Below are 13,241 nucleotides of genomic sequence, written 5' to 3'. Positions count from 1 at the left end.
CATCCAGAAGATAACTTCAACTACTTACAGAAGTATTAAGATAGACAGGATAATTCAATCAAAAGTTTTAGATTTTTTTTTCTATTCAAATATCTAGATTTTTTTTCCACATTTTATCTCCATTTCTTAAAGAAAATATGAGACTTTTAACAAGAATCACATGTATAACTTATAAACTTGTTGAGTTTGCAGAGTTTGAAGTTACCAGAACCTCCCACACACTTACAAAGTCCTTTTAGACAACATGTATAAAAGTTTCCTATAAAAGATTAACTTTGTGCTTCTGTGTTTGCATAGAGCGAATATCTTATCAGTTTTATTCAGTCCCACATTTAAACAACAGTGAAAAAGCTGAACATACAGAACATGAAAAAAACCCACCCTGATCCCTGAACGACTGGTTTTCAGTGTGAACTCTTAATAATCTTCTACATCATATTCCCCTTTACAGAAACAAATGCAGCATCTTCAGCCTGAACTCCACTGATGGTCAGAGTGAAGTAAGAGTTTGATCCACTGCCTGTAAAACGACCTGGAATCCCTGATGCTCTGCTGCTAGCAGAGGAAATGAGGAGCTCAGGAGTTTGTCCATCTTTCTGTTGATACCACACTAAAAAGTGTTTGCTGCTCCAGAGAAAAGCATCATGACTGGTCTTCCAGCTGTTGGTGACAGAGTCTGAGTCCCTGGAGCCTGGATTTTAGACTCTGAGGATACAGAAACAAAAACATTAAAAAGATTCATTATTTCGTTGGCTTCATTTCAGATGGATGGATAGAAAGAAAATATATAGAGACTCTATATAGAATATATATACTCATTTTCTCTGTAGTCATATCACCAAACTACTGTAATTAATATTTGAAATTAAATTTAGATCTTCTTTGATCAACAAAATTGTTTTACATATTAAAATGTTTCAGTATTTAAATTAAATTATTCTACAGAGTTACATGTTGTTTTTAACATGATTTAAAGGAAAAACATTTTATAAAAATAGTCAATGAGATTTGATTTGTTAAGAATATTTTTTAAACAGGACTATTTAGTGAAAGCTCTGTTGTTCTAGTTTCAGTGCAGCTGTTGGTTCAGATCAGTTCCTCTCCAGCTGAGGGAGGTTTTTGTACGACGTTGTATCACTGTGTGAACAAGCTGTGACCCTGCTGACAGTAATAAACTCCTGAATCTTCGACCTGAACTCCACTGATGGTCAGAGTAAAGTCAGAACCAGATCCACTTCCACTAAAACGCCTCGGATATCCTGACTGAAGAGTTGTAGCTTGATAAATAAGAAGTTTAGGAGCTTCTCCTGGTTTCTGAAGATACCAGTGAAGCCGGCTGGTGCTAACACTTGTACTGGTTTTACATTTGATGGAGACAGTCTGTCCTGGAACAACAGACTGAGATCCAGGAGTCTGAGTCAGGATGATTTCTCCTGATGAACCTGGAAAACAGTAGAAGAGTTACTGAGACAAATCCAGCTTTGAGAAAGATGAAGAAAGATTTTTCTTTAAGATGGAGAATAGATGGAAGAAGGTGAAAGCTGCTTGTTTCAGTGTTTCTCCATCACAGCAGAACATCATTGTGGTGAACCTGGTTGCATCCTGAAGCAAAGTTTTCACAAGAGAGTCTCACCCTGAACAAGGAGCCCCAGGGTGGTCAGCAGTAGAGTCAGTGACATCATCATTGTGCTGCTGGTGTGTTCAGTGTCTCTGAAAGGTCTGAACAGCCACTGATCAACACTGACCTCTTAACAGCTGGGAGCAGAGAGGCAGGACACATATGCAAACACACACAGTCACTCAGCTGCAGCCGTCCTCTACGAGTCATGAAGATTATGAAAATATTTATTCACATACCTCCATGTGCTTTATCAGAGAATACAGAAAACTCTGCACAGCTGGAGCAGCACCCTGAGGCTCTCTGCAGACCAGTGGAGGAATGTGGGCTCTGTGACCTGTGAGGCCACCCAGGGCTCCCAGACTCCACTCTCAGAGACACTGAGGAGAGACCAGTGTTCCCAGTACTGACCTGATATACTGGAACTCTCACATGTTTTTACTCTGTCACTGATCTTTGACTCTTTATTTCATTTCTTTCTTTTCCTCAAAGCTGTTTTCTAATTCTTATTTTGTCTGTTCAACTGTGTTTCTACACAATAAAGATTTTTATATCAAACAGATTTTTCAGTTCTTAGTTACAACATGTAGAGATGAATATGAGATATTCAAAAAAGGTTCTTATTGCTTTGTTCCAGTGTTTAAATACTGTTTTATTATTCTATGATAATAAATATCTGTTCATCAGGTCAACTGTTTTTCATTTTTGTTCATATAAATGTGACTTATTCATTGTATTTAAAAGGGAATAAAGGCTGGATTATTTTTTTAAAACGAGAGAAAACAATAGTTTTTGTTGTTGTATGGGAAAATTTAAATTTCTTAATTTACATAATAGAGCAAAATATATATACATTAAAAAAATAGTACCCTTATTAATGTTAATTTAGTGAAAACACATAAATATCATCATGTAAGTTTGACATAAGTATTACTATTAATATAAAAATTCTTCAGAGAAAACATATTTTCTGTATATTTCCTGGTAGAGTTAGGGTTTGCTGCAACACACACACAAAAAAAAAATCTAAATATAATTTAATGTTTTTAAAACAGTATGTAAAAAAATATTTTCACGTCAAGCTTTTTATTCTATCTCAGTAATTTAAAATGATGTATGACTGTCTTGTTGTTCTCTGTGAAATAAAGTCAAATAAATCCATTGTTTTAACAGATGTTTGTCTGAAGTTTTAAATCTATAATATTTGTGGGATATAATTTCATAAAACTGAATTTGTTAAAATGAAATAATAATAAAAAAGAAAGCTTCAGTTTAGTTTCAGTGCAGCTGTTGGTTCAGATCAGTTCCTCTCCAGCTGAGGGAGGTTTTTGTACGACGTTGTATCACTGTGTGAACGGGTAGCTGTTACACTGCTGACAGTAATAAGCTCCTGAATCTTCAGCATGAACTCCACTGATGGTCAGAGTGTAGTCAGAACCAGATCCACTTCCACTAAAACGACTCGGAATTCCAGAGTGAAGAGTTGTAGCATAACGAATCAGGAGTTTAGGAACTTCTCCTGGTTTCTGAAGGTACCAGTGAAGACAGTTGCCAACACTTGTACTGGTTTTACATGTGATGGAGACAGTCTGTCCTGGAACAACAGACTGAGATCCAGGAGTCTGAGTCAGACTGATTTCTCCTGATGAACCTGGAAAACAGTAGAAGAGTTACTGAGACAAATCCAGCTTTGAGAAAGATGAAGAAAGATTTTTCTTTAAGATGGAGAATAGATGGAAGAAGGTGAAAGCTGCTTGTTTCAGTGTTTCTCCATCACAGCAGAACATCATTGTGGTGAACCTGGTTGCATCCTGAAGCAAAGTTTTCACAAGAGAGTCTCACCCTGAACAAGGAGCCCCAGGGTGGTCAGCAGTAGAGTCAGTGACATCATCATTGTGCTGCTGGTGTGTTCAGTGTCTCTGAAAGGTCTGAACAGCCACTGATCAACACTGACCTCTTAACAGCTGGGAGCAGAGAGGCAGGACACATATGCAAACACACACAGTCACTCAGCTGCAGCTGTCCTCTACATGTCGTCATGTTTAATCGTCACTGATGAGAACATCACTCATTTTTAAATATAATAACAAACATTCTGGGTATAGAATTTCTAACTGATGTCATAACTGAATTACCTTATTACTCTGATCTTACTCTGCTTTGATATTTACTGTTTTTATATTATTGCTGATGGATATAAACATATATACAGTATATATATGTATATATAAACTGTTAGCACATCAGTATTTTTCTTTCTCTCCAGTTGTATCAGATGATTCTGATCAGTGCTTCTCTGGTTGTTTCAATGCAATAAAGACGTCTTCATTAAAACAAACGTTTGGTTTTTCCTGCTGAATTAAAATGTTCTTTGAATTAAACTTGGATAAGAAGATAGAAATGGCTCCAAGTTAGAGGAATTTGGCAAAGTAAAAAAAAGCTGAAACTGGACGTCTATCTGCTGAGGAAGATCAGATTACATGATTAAAGGCTCCACAGCTACTGGTGAAGGATCCTAGACAGACTCCTTGGACAGTTTTCAAGGGTGGATCAAATCTGATTTCTGGTGTATCTTGAAAGGTTTTCAGTCATGTGATGAGTTACTGCATGTTATTGTTTAGGAATTTTGTATTTTATATCATATATGGATGCAACATTTCTTATAGAAGTGTGGATTATACTGATTTTTAACATCTGAGTGGTGAATGTTTTTTTTTCAGCCATGTTGTATCAATGAGTTTGTCACTAAAGTAAAATTTTTGATCATTTAGTTTGAGAAAAAACCAAAAACTTTAGGAACAACTGATTGAGTTGGAGAAAATGCATTCAGGAAACAATCAATGCTGAGGTCAAAGGTCATGATCAGACATTATTGTTTGTCACAGGCTGAAAACTGGATTTTCTTTTCAGAAAATAGAATAAAAATATTGGACCATAACAGAATATAAATGAATGAAAAGACACTTCTCATCTCAAATCTTTATTATGGGTGCATGCTGGAATTAATCTTGTCCATTCAGACTCTGTTCAGTGTGACTGAGGGAAGTTTTTGTTCTGTAGGTGTTTCTGTGTGAAGAGGTTGTGACTGTTGATTTCATGAAGACTGTAAGTCTGAACTCCACTGATGGTCAAAGTTGGAGTTTGATCCGCTGTAAAACCCTGATTTCTGTTTACCCACATACATGAGTACTTCAGGATTTTCTCCATATTTCTGTTGATATCAGCTTAAAGCATTTGAGCCATAAACATCCTCACTGGTTTTATATATGAAGCTGACAGATCCTCTCAGAGCAGAGACAACCATTTATTTATCATTTAGGAAAGTTTAAGAGGACATTTTTACTTGTTTATTTTACAATAACAGTTGTTCTAATAATTCTTGAAGATTTATAAATATCCTGTTCATCACTAACCCTCTGATCTGATCTGGTCTTCCACAATATTATTCTTCAAAAACAGCCTTAATAATACTAGACGGAAGAAGGTGTTTTTAATATTTGATGTATTCATAATGACCATTTAAAACTATGGAAAGAGCATTTAATGACCTACTAACATTCATTCCAATGTTTCAGTAATATAGTCTCATTCTTAACAGATATCTTCATCTTACTTGAACAACAAAATTAAAAACTATCACTTTAAAAATTTGAAGTTTTAAGTAAAATTATGTTTAATGACTTAAAAATACACAAGCAAAAAGTCTGGACACACTTACCCATCATATGTAATGGGTGTGTGTCCAATGGTTTAACTGGTACTATATTTCCTTACATAATGTCAAAGCTGAACTTTTTCCATTAACCTGACGTCCATCAAATCTAATCAGCCAGCAATCATCTTATTGAATGATAAAGTGATTTATTATATCTGGGCGTGTCTCTGTTGTACGGTAGAGCCTGTAGGTGCAGATGCTTCACATTTCCAATGTTTACACAAACTGAGTGAATGCAGGAATGAAGGTATTATAAATTTAAAAAACTTATATAACTTTAAAAAAAGATTAAATAAATTACCCATAAATACTGATGATAAGAAACATTTTTGCATAACCTGCTATTTCTGTCAAAGCTGCAGCAGTTTTTTAGTTTCTGTTCCACAATCTGTCTGAAGTTTTTGTACGACTGGTTTTCACTGTGTGAACGAGTACTGGTTGTTGATGTAGAATTCCCCCATACAGTAATAAACTGCTGCATCTTCAGCCTGAACTCTACTGATGGTAAAAGTGAAATCTGTGTTTGATCCACTGCCTGAAAAACGACTCGGAATTTATGATGCTAGATAGGTAGCATCATAAATAAGTAGTTTAGGTACTGCACCAGGTTTCTGTTGGTACCAGGAGAGGTCATTTCCTTCATCTACTCTGTAACTGGTTTTACATCTGATGGTGACGGTTCCTCCCAGATCATCTGTCACTGCTGCAGGCTGAATCATTGTGGCCTGTCCTCAAAGCTGTTTTCTAATTCTTATTTTGTCTGTTCAACTGTGTTTCTACACAATAAAGATTTTTATATCAAACAGATTTTTCAGATCTTACAACATGTAGAGATGATTATGATCTTATGTATATTTCTTCAGGTTTGCTGTATCTCAAAAATATTAAATAGTTGTTAATATAATATCATGCTTGAAAACGGTGGTTCAGGGAATCATTTCACATTAAACTTTTCATTTTCTCTCAGCAATTTTAAGATTTTGTTTGTGTTGTTCTTTATGCAGTAAAATAAAATAATTAAAACCAAACTTTTCTCACTCATGTTTGTCAGATCTAAATAAATCATCTTTGTAAGATATTATTTCATAAAACTTAATTTAATAAAAGAAAAATCGTCAGTTCATATGTAATATGTATGTGTTGACAAACATGTAATTATTGTTGCATTTTTTTATTTATTTTAGCATATTTTTTTGAGTAACAAAGTATTCTTTGAAAGAGATTTTCTGAAGACATTAAGCTTCTCTATAAAGTTTTTTTTATCGGATCAGCATCAATGATACTGGCTTGCATTTGAAGTGGTATTGGATCAGAAAGAAAATTAGTGAAAAGAATATTATGAACATAAATAATGATCACGATGTTGATGTGGTCACAATAAAGGACAAAAATTAATGTCGATCTAGAGCTGTTAGTAAGTTTCTCTTCATGTGATGCAGGGAGGTTTAGTGTGGTGCTTTCACACTGTGTGAAAACTCACTGATCTTTGATGAAGTGGTATCTCTTACGCCACTACAGCTGGAGCAGCACCCTGAGGCTCTCTGCAGACCAGTGGAGGAAGGTGGGCTCTGTGACCTGTGAGGCCACCCAGGGCTCCCAGACTCCACTCTCAGAGACACTGAGGAGAGACCAGTGTTCCCAGTACTGACCTGACTTACTGAAACGCTCACATGTTTTCACTCTGTCACTGCTCTGACTGTCTTTTGTTTCTTTCTCTTTTTGAAAGCTTTTTTCAAATTCTTAGTTTCTCTGTTCATCTGTGTTTCTATAAAATAAAGATTTTTATATCAAATAGATTTTTTGGTTCTTTCAACATGTAGATATGATTATAAGATATCCAAAAACAATTTTTACTGCTTTGTTCCAATCTTTAATTCTTTTAATGATCTATGATAATAAATGTCTGTTCATCAAATAATTTTTTCCATGTTTGTTCGTATAAATGTGACTTATTGATCTTAATTAAAAGGGAATAGACACTGGATTAGATCAAACAAAACTACGATTAAACCACAATTTTAGTTGTTACATGGAAAGATAAACTTGTTTTTTTTTTACATAATCAAGTAAAATATATAAATACATAGATTTTTAGGCAAAATTAAATGTTTACTTGTTAATGTAAATTTATTGAAAACAATAAAATATTTTGATGTAAGCTTAATATAATTATTACTATTAATATAAAAAAATCATCAGATAAAAAACCTTTTCTCTCTATATTCTTAAAAAAATTCAGGTTTTCAGCAATACAAAGAAAATAGTATTTTAATATATTTTCACATTTTTAAATAGTACATTAAATATTACTTTCATATTAAACTTTTAATTTAGTCTCAGTAATTTAAAATCATATATGACTGTGTTGTTGTTATATATGAAATTAAATCAAACGAATGAAATGAAACTTTTCTAATTGATATTTGTATGACGATTAAATTCTATTATCTAGTGAGATATTATTTAAATAAGCTTGTTTTTTTTTTTACTGTAAAAGAAAAATCTGCACTTTAGTCTCAGTTCTTCTCCTGTTTTAGTCTCAGTGCAGCTGTTGGTTGAGATCAGTTCCTCTCCAGCTGAGGGAGGTTTTTGTACGACGTTGTATCACTGTGTGAACGGTGTGTAGTAACCCTGCTGACAGTAATAAACTCCTGAATCTTCAGTCTGAACTCCACTGATGGTCAGAGTGTAATCAGAACCAGATCCACTTCCACTAAAACGACTTGGAATTCCAGACTGACGACTTGAAGCTGTATATATCAGGAGTTTAGGAGCTTCTCCTGGTTTCTGAAGGTACCAGTGAAGCCAGCTGCCAACACTTGTACTGGTTTTACATCTGATGGAGACAGTCTGTCCTGGAACAACAGACTGAGATCCAGGAGTCTGAGTCAGGATGATTTCTCCTGATGAACCTGGAAAACAGTAGAAGAGTTACTGAGACAAATCCAGCTTTGAGAAAGATGAAGAAAGATTTTTCTTTAAGGTGGAGAATAGATGGAAGAAGGTGAAAGCTGCTTGTTTCAGTGTTTCTCCATCACAGCAGAACATCATTGTGGTGAACCTGGTTGCATCCCGAAGCAAAGTTTTCACAAGAGAGTCTCACCCTGAACAAGGAGCCCCAGGGTGGTCAGCAGTAGAGTCAGTGACATCATTATTGTGCTGCTGGTGTGTTCAGTGTCTCTGAAAGGTCTGAACAGCCACTGATCAACACTGACCTCTTAACAGCTGGGAGCAGAGAGGCAGGACACATATGCAAACACACACAGTCACTCAGCTGCAGAAATGAATGAATCCAAATTCTTATTCATCATGTTGACGTCTCAGCAAATACAGAATGAATTTAGGTATAAAAAGAGTTTTTTTTTTTTTTTTTTTTTGTGAACAGTTTCTTACTTACAGCTCAGAGGTGACACACACTGAGAGGAAGATCTGATATTTGTCTGCAGATAAAACTTGGGGTTTAGGTAAACATGTTACACAAAGTTTTTGGTAACTGTTTGTGTTGTAAACTTTGATCAAATGAAGTCAGTTTGTGTTTAATATCAAGTCTCTGCAGCAGGCACTTCTGTCCTTTTCAGTGTCATTGAGGAGGATTTATGTAAAACTGTTTTAATGAGCTGCACACAGTACAGGACACGGAGTTGTCATGGCAATGAATTGATAAGAAAAAGATAAATATCAAACAGAAAATAAATATATCCCTCATTTTTATATAATGCCACCATTTCCTTTTCTAATTAGCTCATAACTCAAAGTTAATAGGTGAAAAGCAATGAGAGGCAGACCTGACGGTGACGTCTACAGAACTAAAACTTGTTGTTACGGACCCCTTCTGGTCTGGGGGTGGAAGGGGTTGAGTAACACAACAAGCCGGTTTCAAGTTTAAAAATAACAATAATTTATTTACAAAATGTTCAATATGTACAAAACTTAAAATGTCCTTTTCAGGTAAAATATAACGATAATAAACAAAAGGTGTCCTATAAAGGAAAACACACGCTAACCGGCGGCAAATTATAACTCGCTTACACAAAAACACAAAGGAAACTTAAACAAGAAACTAGAGTCAAACAAAATTCAATATAACTAAACAAACGATCCTAAATAACAAAGGGTGGGGAGTTTCTCCTAACGAGCAAACTCCCTGACAATCATTCTATTTAAGCAATCGATAAGCATTCCGTCTGTTGAACAGTCCAGTCAGAATACCTAAGGTTCAAAGAGAAACCAAGTGTCCTCAGACACACAAACTATACAAACAGCTCAAAGAACCACTCAAATGTTAAACTCTTCACAAACCACACAGAGAACCCAACAGGAGGCGAACTGTGTCCTAGTGACACAGCCGCCATGAATAATGACAGGTCCTCCTATTTAAGGGCGAAGCATCACTCAATGGTTTCCAGCTGGGATGAGCGGGAGCAGTAGTGACCAATCGGTGAGGCGGAGGGGAGGAACTGCAGCTTCTAGTCCACAGCCAATCCCGAGGCAGCACTGGCCCAGCAGCATTTGCATATCCAGGTCTGGAGTGACAGGCCGGAGGCCAATCCAAAAAGGCCAGGGGCCGTAACACCCCCTCCCTTAAAATCTGGCCACAGATTCTCCAAACACATCTCCAGCTTGCAATACAGAAACACAGGTTAAACCATCAAGAACACACATACAGTCACAAACAGTCCTAAAGACGAGATAAGGCATCCGCGAAAAGGTTATCCACCCCCTTTTTATGCCTAATCTCCAGGTCGTATTCCTGCAGAATGAGTGCCCATCGCATCAATCTCTGATTATGGTTATACATACGACTTAGAAAGGTTAACGGATTGTGGTCTGTAAATACCTGAATGGGCACAGGAGAGGATCCCACATATACATTGAAGTATTGTAGCGCCAGAAGTAACGACAGCGTTTCCTTCTCGATGGTGGAATAATGCAACTGGTGTCGGCTGAACTTACGGGAGAAATAACAGACAGGGTGATCAATCCCATCGTTACTAGACTGGAGGAGCACAGCGCCAGCCCCTACAGCACTGGCATCTATATCCAGTTTGAAGGGTTTCTCCATATTGGGAGCCGCTAACAGTGGTGCATTTTTAAGTACAGCTTTTACACTATCGAACGCGTGCTGGCACTTGTGGGTCCATAGAAATTCCTGCTTAGGACTTACTAAGGACGTCAATGGTTCTACAACTGTAGAGTAATTTCTACAGAAGTTCCTGTAATAACCGGCCATCCCCAGAAAACGGCGTAAGGCTTTTCGGTCTTCTGGAATGGGGAATTGGGTTATCGAACTCACTTTAGCTTCCACCGGACGCACGATTCCCTGTCCTACCTGTCGGCCTAGATAGGTGACAGTAGCGCGACCAAATTCGCACTTGGCAAGGTTCAGGGTTAAGCTGGCGTCAGCTAAACGTGCAAATATTGTCTCTAAAGCAGACACATGATCTTCCCATTTGTCCGTGAATACCACCATGTCATCCAAGTACGCAGAACAAAATGGAAGATCCGAAAATAGCGTATTAACGAGACGCTGAAATGTGGCAGGGGCATTACACATGCCAAAAGCCATAACTGTATATTGCAGGAAAGTATCGGGAGTAGCAAAAGCAGAAATTAATGAAGCACGAGGTGTAAGTGGAACTTGCCAGTACCCTTTTAACAGGTCCAACTTACTGACATATTGTGCATTCCCAATAGTGTCTACGCAATCGTCTACGCGAGGTAGAGGATATGCATCCGTAACTGTTACAGCGTTAACCTTCCTGTTATCGGTAATAAACCATGGATATCCATCGGGTTTGGTTTCAACAAGGCAGGGCGAACTCCAAGGACTGGAGCTAGGTACAGCAAAACCATGCTGCAGCAGATAGTCCGTTTCTTGTTTCAGCTGAGCCCTTTTTCCAGGATAACACCTGTAAGGAGGCCAATCCAAAAAGGCCGTAACACTTGTCATGTGAGATTTCTTCAACTCATCATGTAAGCATCTTAAGAACTTCTAGTCAATACAACATTCAACTATTTAGACTGAAAGTTAAAACTTAAATACATAATAATTTCAGCTGAAGGATCTTTGTTTTATGTTCTTACCTGCATGGAAATGAACTGTAAAATCGTTAAAACCATGTTAGAAAAGTAGTTGGTAGAAGTATGAACTTATATGTTCCATCCCCATTACTATAACACACCACTTAAACTCATAAGTGCTGCAACACTGGAAACAAAACATGACTGATATGTTATTTGTTACCTGATTCTGTGTTTTATTACATGAATATAATTAAAGGTTGGCTAGAATGACAATGTTAGAAAGTTGCTTCACCCCAGTCAATCAGCTGTTGTGTTTTTGGACAAACACGTGACCCATCTTGCCTCCAGTTTTCGCAGCACTGGTGTATGAATGTGTATGAAGGTTTGGTGACTGGAGAGGTTGTTGCTGCTGGTTGGCAGCCACATTTCCATCAATCTGGCCCAGAACAGATGTGGATACACATGTAACTTACCACCACCAGTGTGTGAATGTGGAATGAATGAATAAAGAATTCAAGTAAAGCCTGAGTGCTTTGAACCGCTCTGTATGAATCTAGTCCATTAGACTATTATAAATCAGTTACTTGAGGACACCTGTTTGCCATGGATGACCCTCTGCTGTGTGTTTGCAGTGAGTGTTTACTGAACTATATCAATGCTGGAATAACTTCCAGCCTTAGCACTGAGTTCAGTTTCTGTTCTATCTGACTGAAGGAGGTTTTTGTACGATGCTTTTGCACTGTGTGAACACTGGCTGGCTATTCAACCAGTGATAACTCTGACAGTAATAAACTCCTGCATCTTCAGCCTGAACTCCACTGATGGTCAGAGTGAAGTCAACTCCATTCCCTGCTCCACTTCCACTGAATCTGGAGGAGATTCCTGAAAGTCTGTCTGATGTGAAGTAGATCAGAGCTTTAAAAGCTTCTCCAGGTTTCTGATGGTACCAGTTCAGGTAGTATTGTGAACCAGAGCGTTGATTTATTGTTGGAGTGGCCTTACAGTCAATAGTGACAGTTTGTCCGAGCTGCACTGATTTGGCTGCTGACTGAGTCACAACAACATTCTGTCCAACAGACCCTGAGGAGAGAGAAGAAACACTGGACATGAGATGGTGAGGTGAAACTCAGCTACACTCCAAATGATTTTCACATCACAGAACAATGGTTTTCCTCACCCTGAGTGAAGCAGAGGAGAGTCCAGATGAGGACGCAAATCAAAGTCATGTTATTGATGAGGAGGATTTCTGTGGCTTCTTTTGTCATGAAGGACAGCTGTCAGTCATCCAGTCTTCAACTCTCAGGACTATAAACTCTCCCAGAGCACTGGAGCATGGTGCTGCTGATGCAAAGTGTTTCTCTATGGAAATGTTCTGACTCCAGCAGGAACTTAGATCAATCTGATGATAATTATCAATGAATCATTTAGTTTATGCAAATATTATGTCATCATAATTTTAGATTCAGATTAACATAAGAGGTTATGATGTATAGAAAACATTTTACATATAATGTTTCCTAATCTTTATCTGAATACTATAAAACAGATTTTAACTTTCTACTCATTCATCTACCAGTTCACCCAGCGCTGATAAGAAATGTGTTTATTCACTTAAAACTTTCTAAATAATAAATTAAATCGAGCTCTTTATTCTTCATTCTTTTTTCTGTAACTCAAGCAACATTTATAAATTGGTACATATGGTCTCCAGAGCTGACCTGGAAGAATCATGAACACGTCCTCATGTTTATATTATTGTAATTCCCTGTTTAACAACTTGCACAAATCCTCACCTCTTTTACGCCTCCAGTCTATTCAAAATGCTGCAGCCAGATTATTAATACATTCAATCAAACAAGCTCACATCACTCCTGTTTTATACTC

General features: G+C 37.1%; 2 gene segments (V, D, J or C); both read right to left on the bottom strand.

Annotated features, from left to right (window-relative positions):
- Positions 1 to 1,061: 1,061 nt before the first annotated feature.
- LOC121656224 lies at positions 1,062 to 1,740 on the bottom strand. The segment is given in 2 exon segments: positions 1,062 to 1,442; positions 1,634 to 1,740. Coding segments are annotated over 2 exon segments (360 nt in total).
- Positions 1,741 to 7,830: 6,090 nt separating this feature from the next.
- On the bottom strand, positions 7,831 to 8,674 carry LOC121656245. The segment is given in 2 exon segments: positions 7,831 to 8,245; positions 8,437 to 8,674. Coding segments are annotated over 2 exon segments (357 nt in total).
- Positions 8,675 to 13,241: the final 4,567 nt, after the last annotated feature.

The sequence above is a fragment of the Melanotaenia boesemani genome, chromosome 17 (genome assembly GCF_017639745.1).
Source record: "Melanotaenia boesemani isolate fMelBoe1 chromosome 17, fMelBoe1.pri, whole genome shotgun sequence".
In the NCBI taxonomy this organism is placed as follows: domain Eukaryota; kingdom Metazoa; phylum Chordata; class Actinopteri; order Atheriniformes; family Melanotaeniidae; genus Melanotaenia; species Melanotaenia boesemani.
This window is presented reverse-complemented; position numbering and strand designations above follow the sequence as displayed.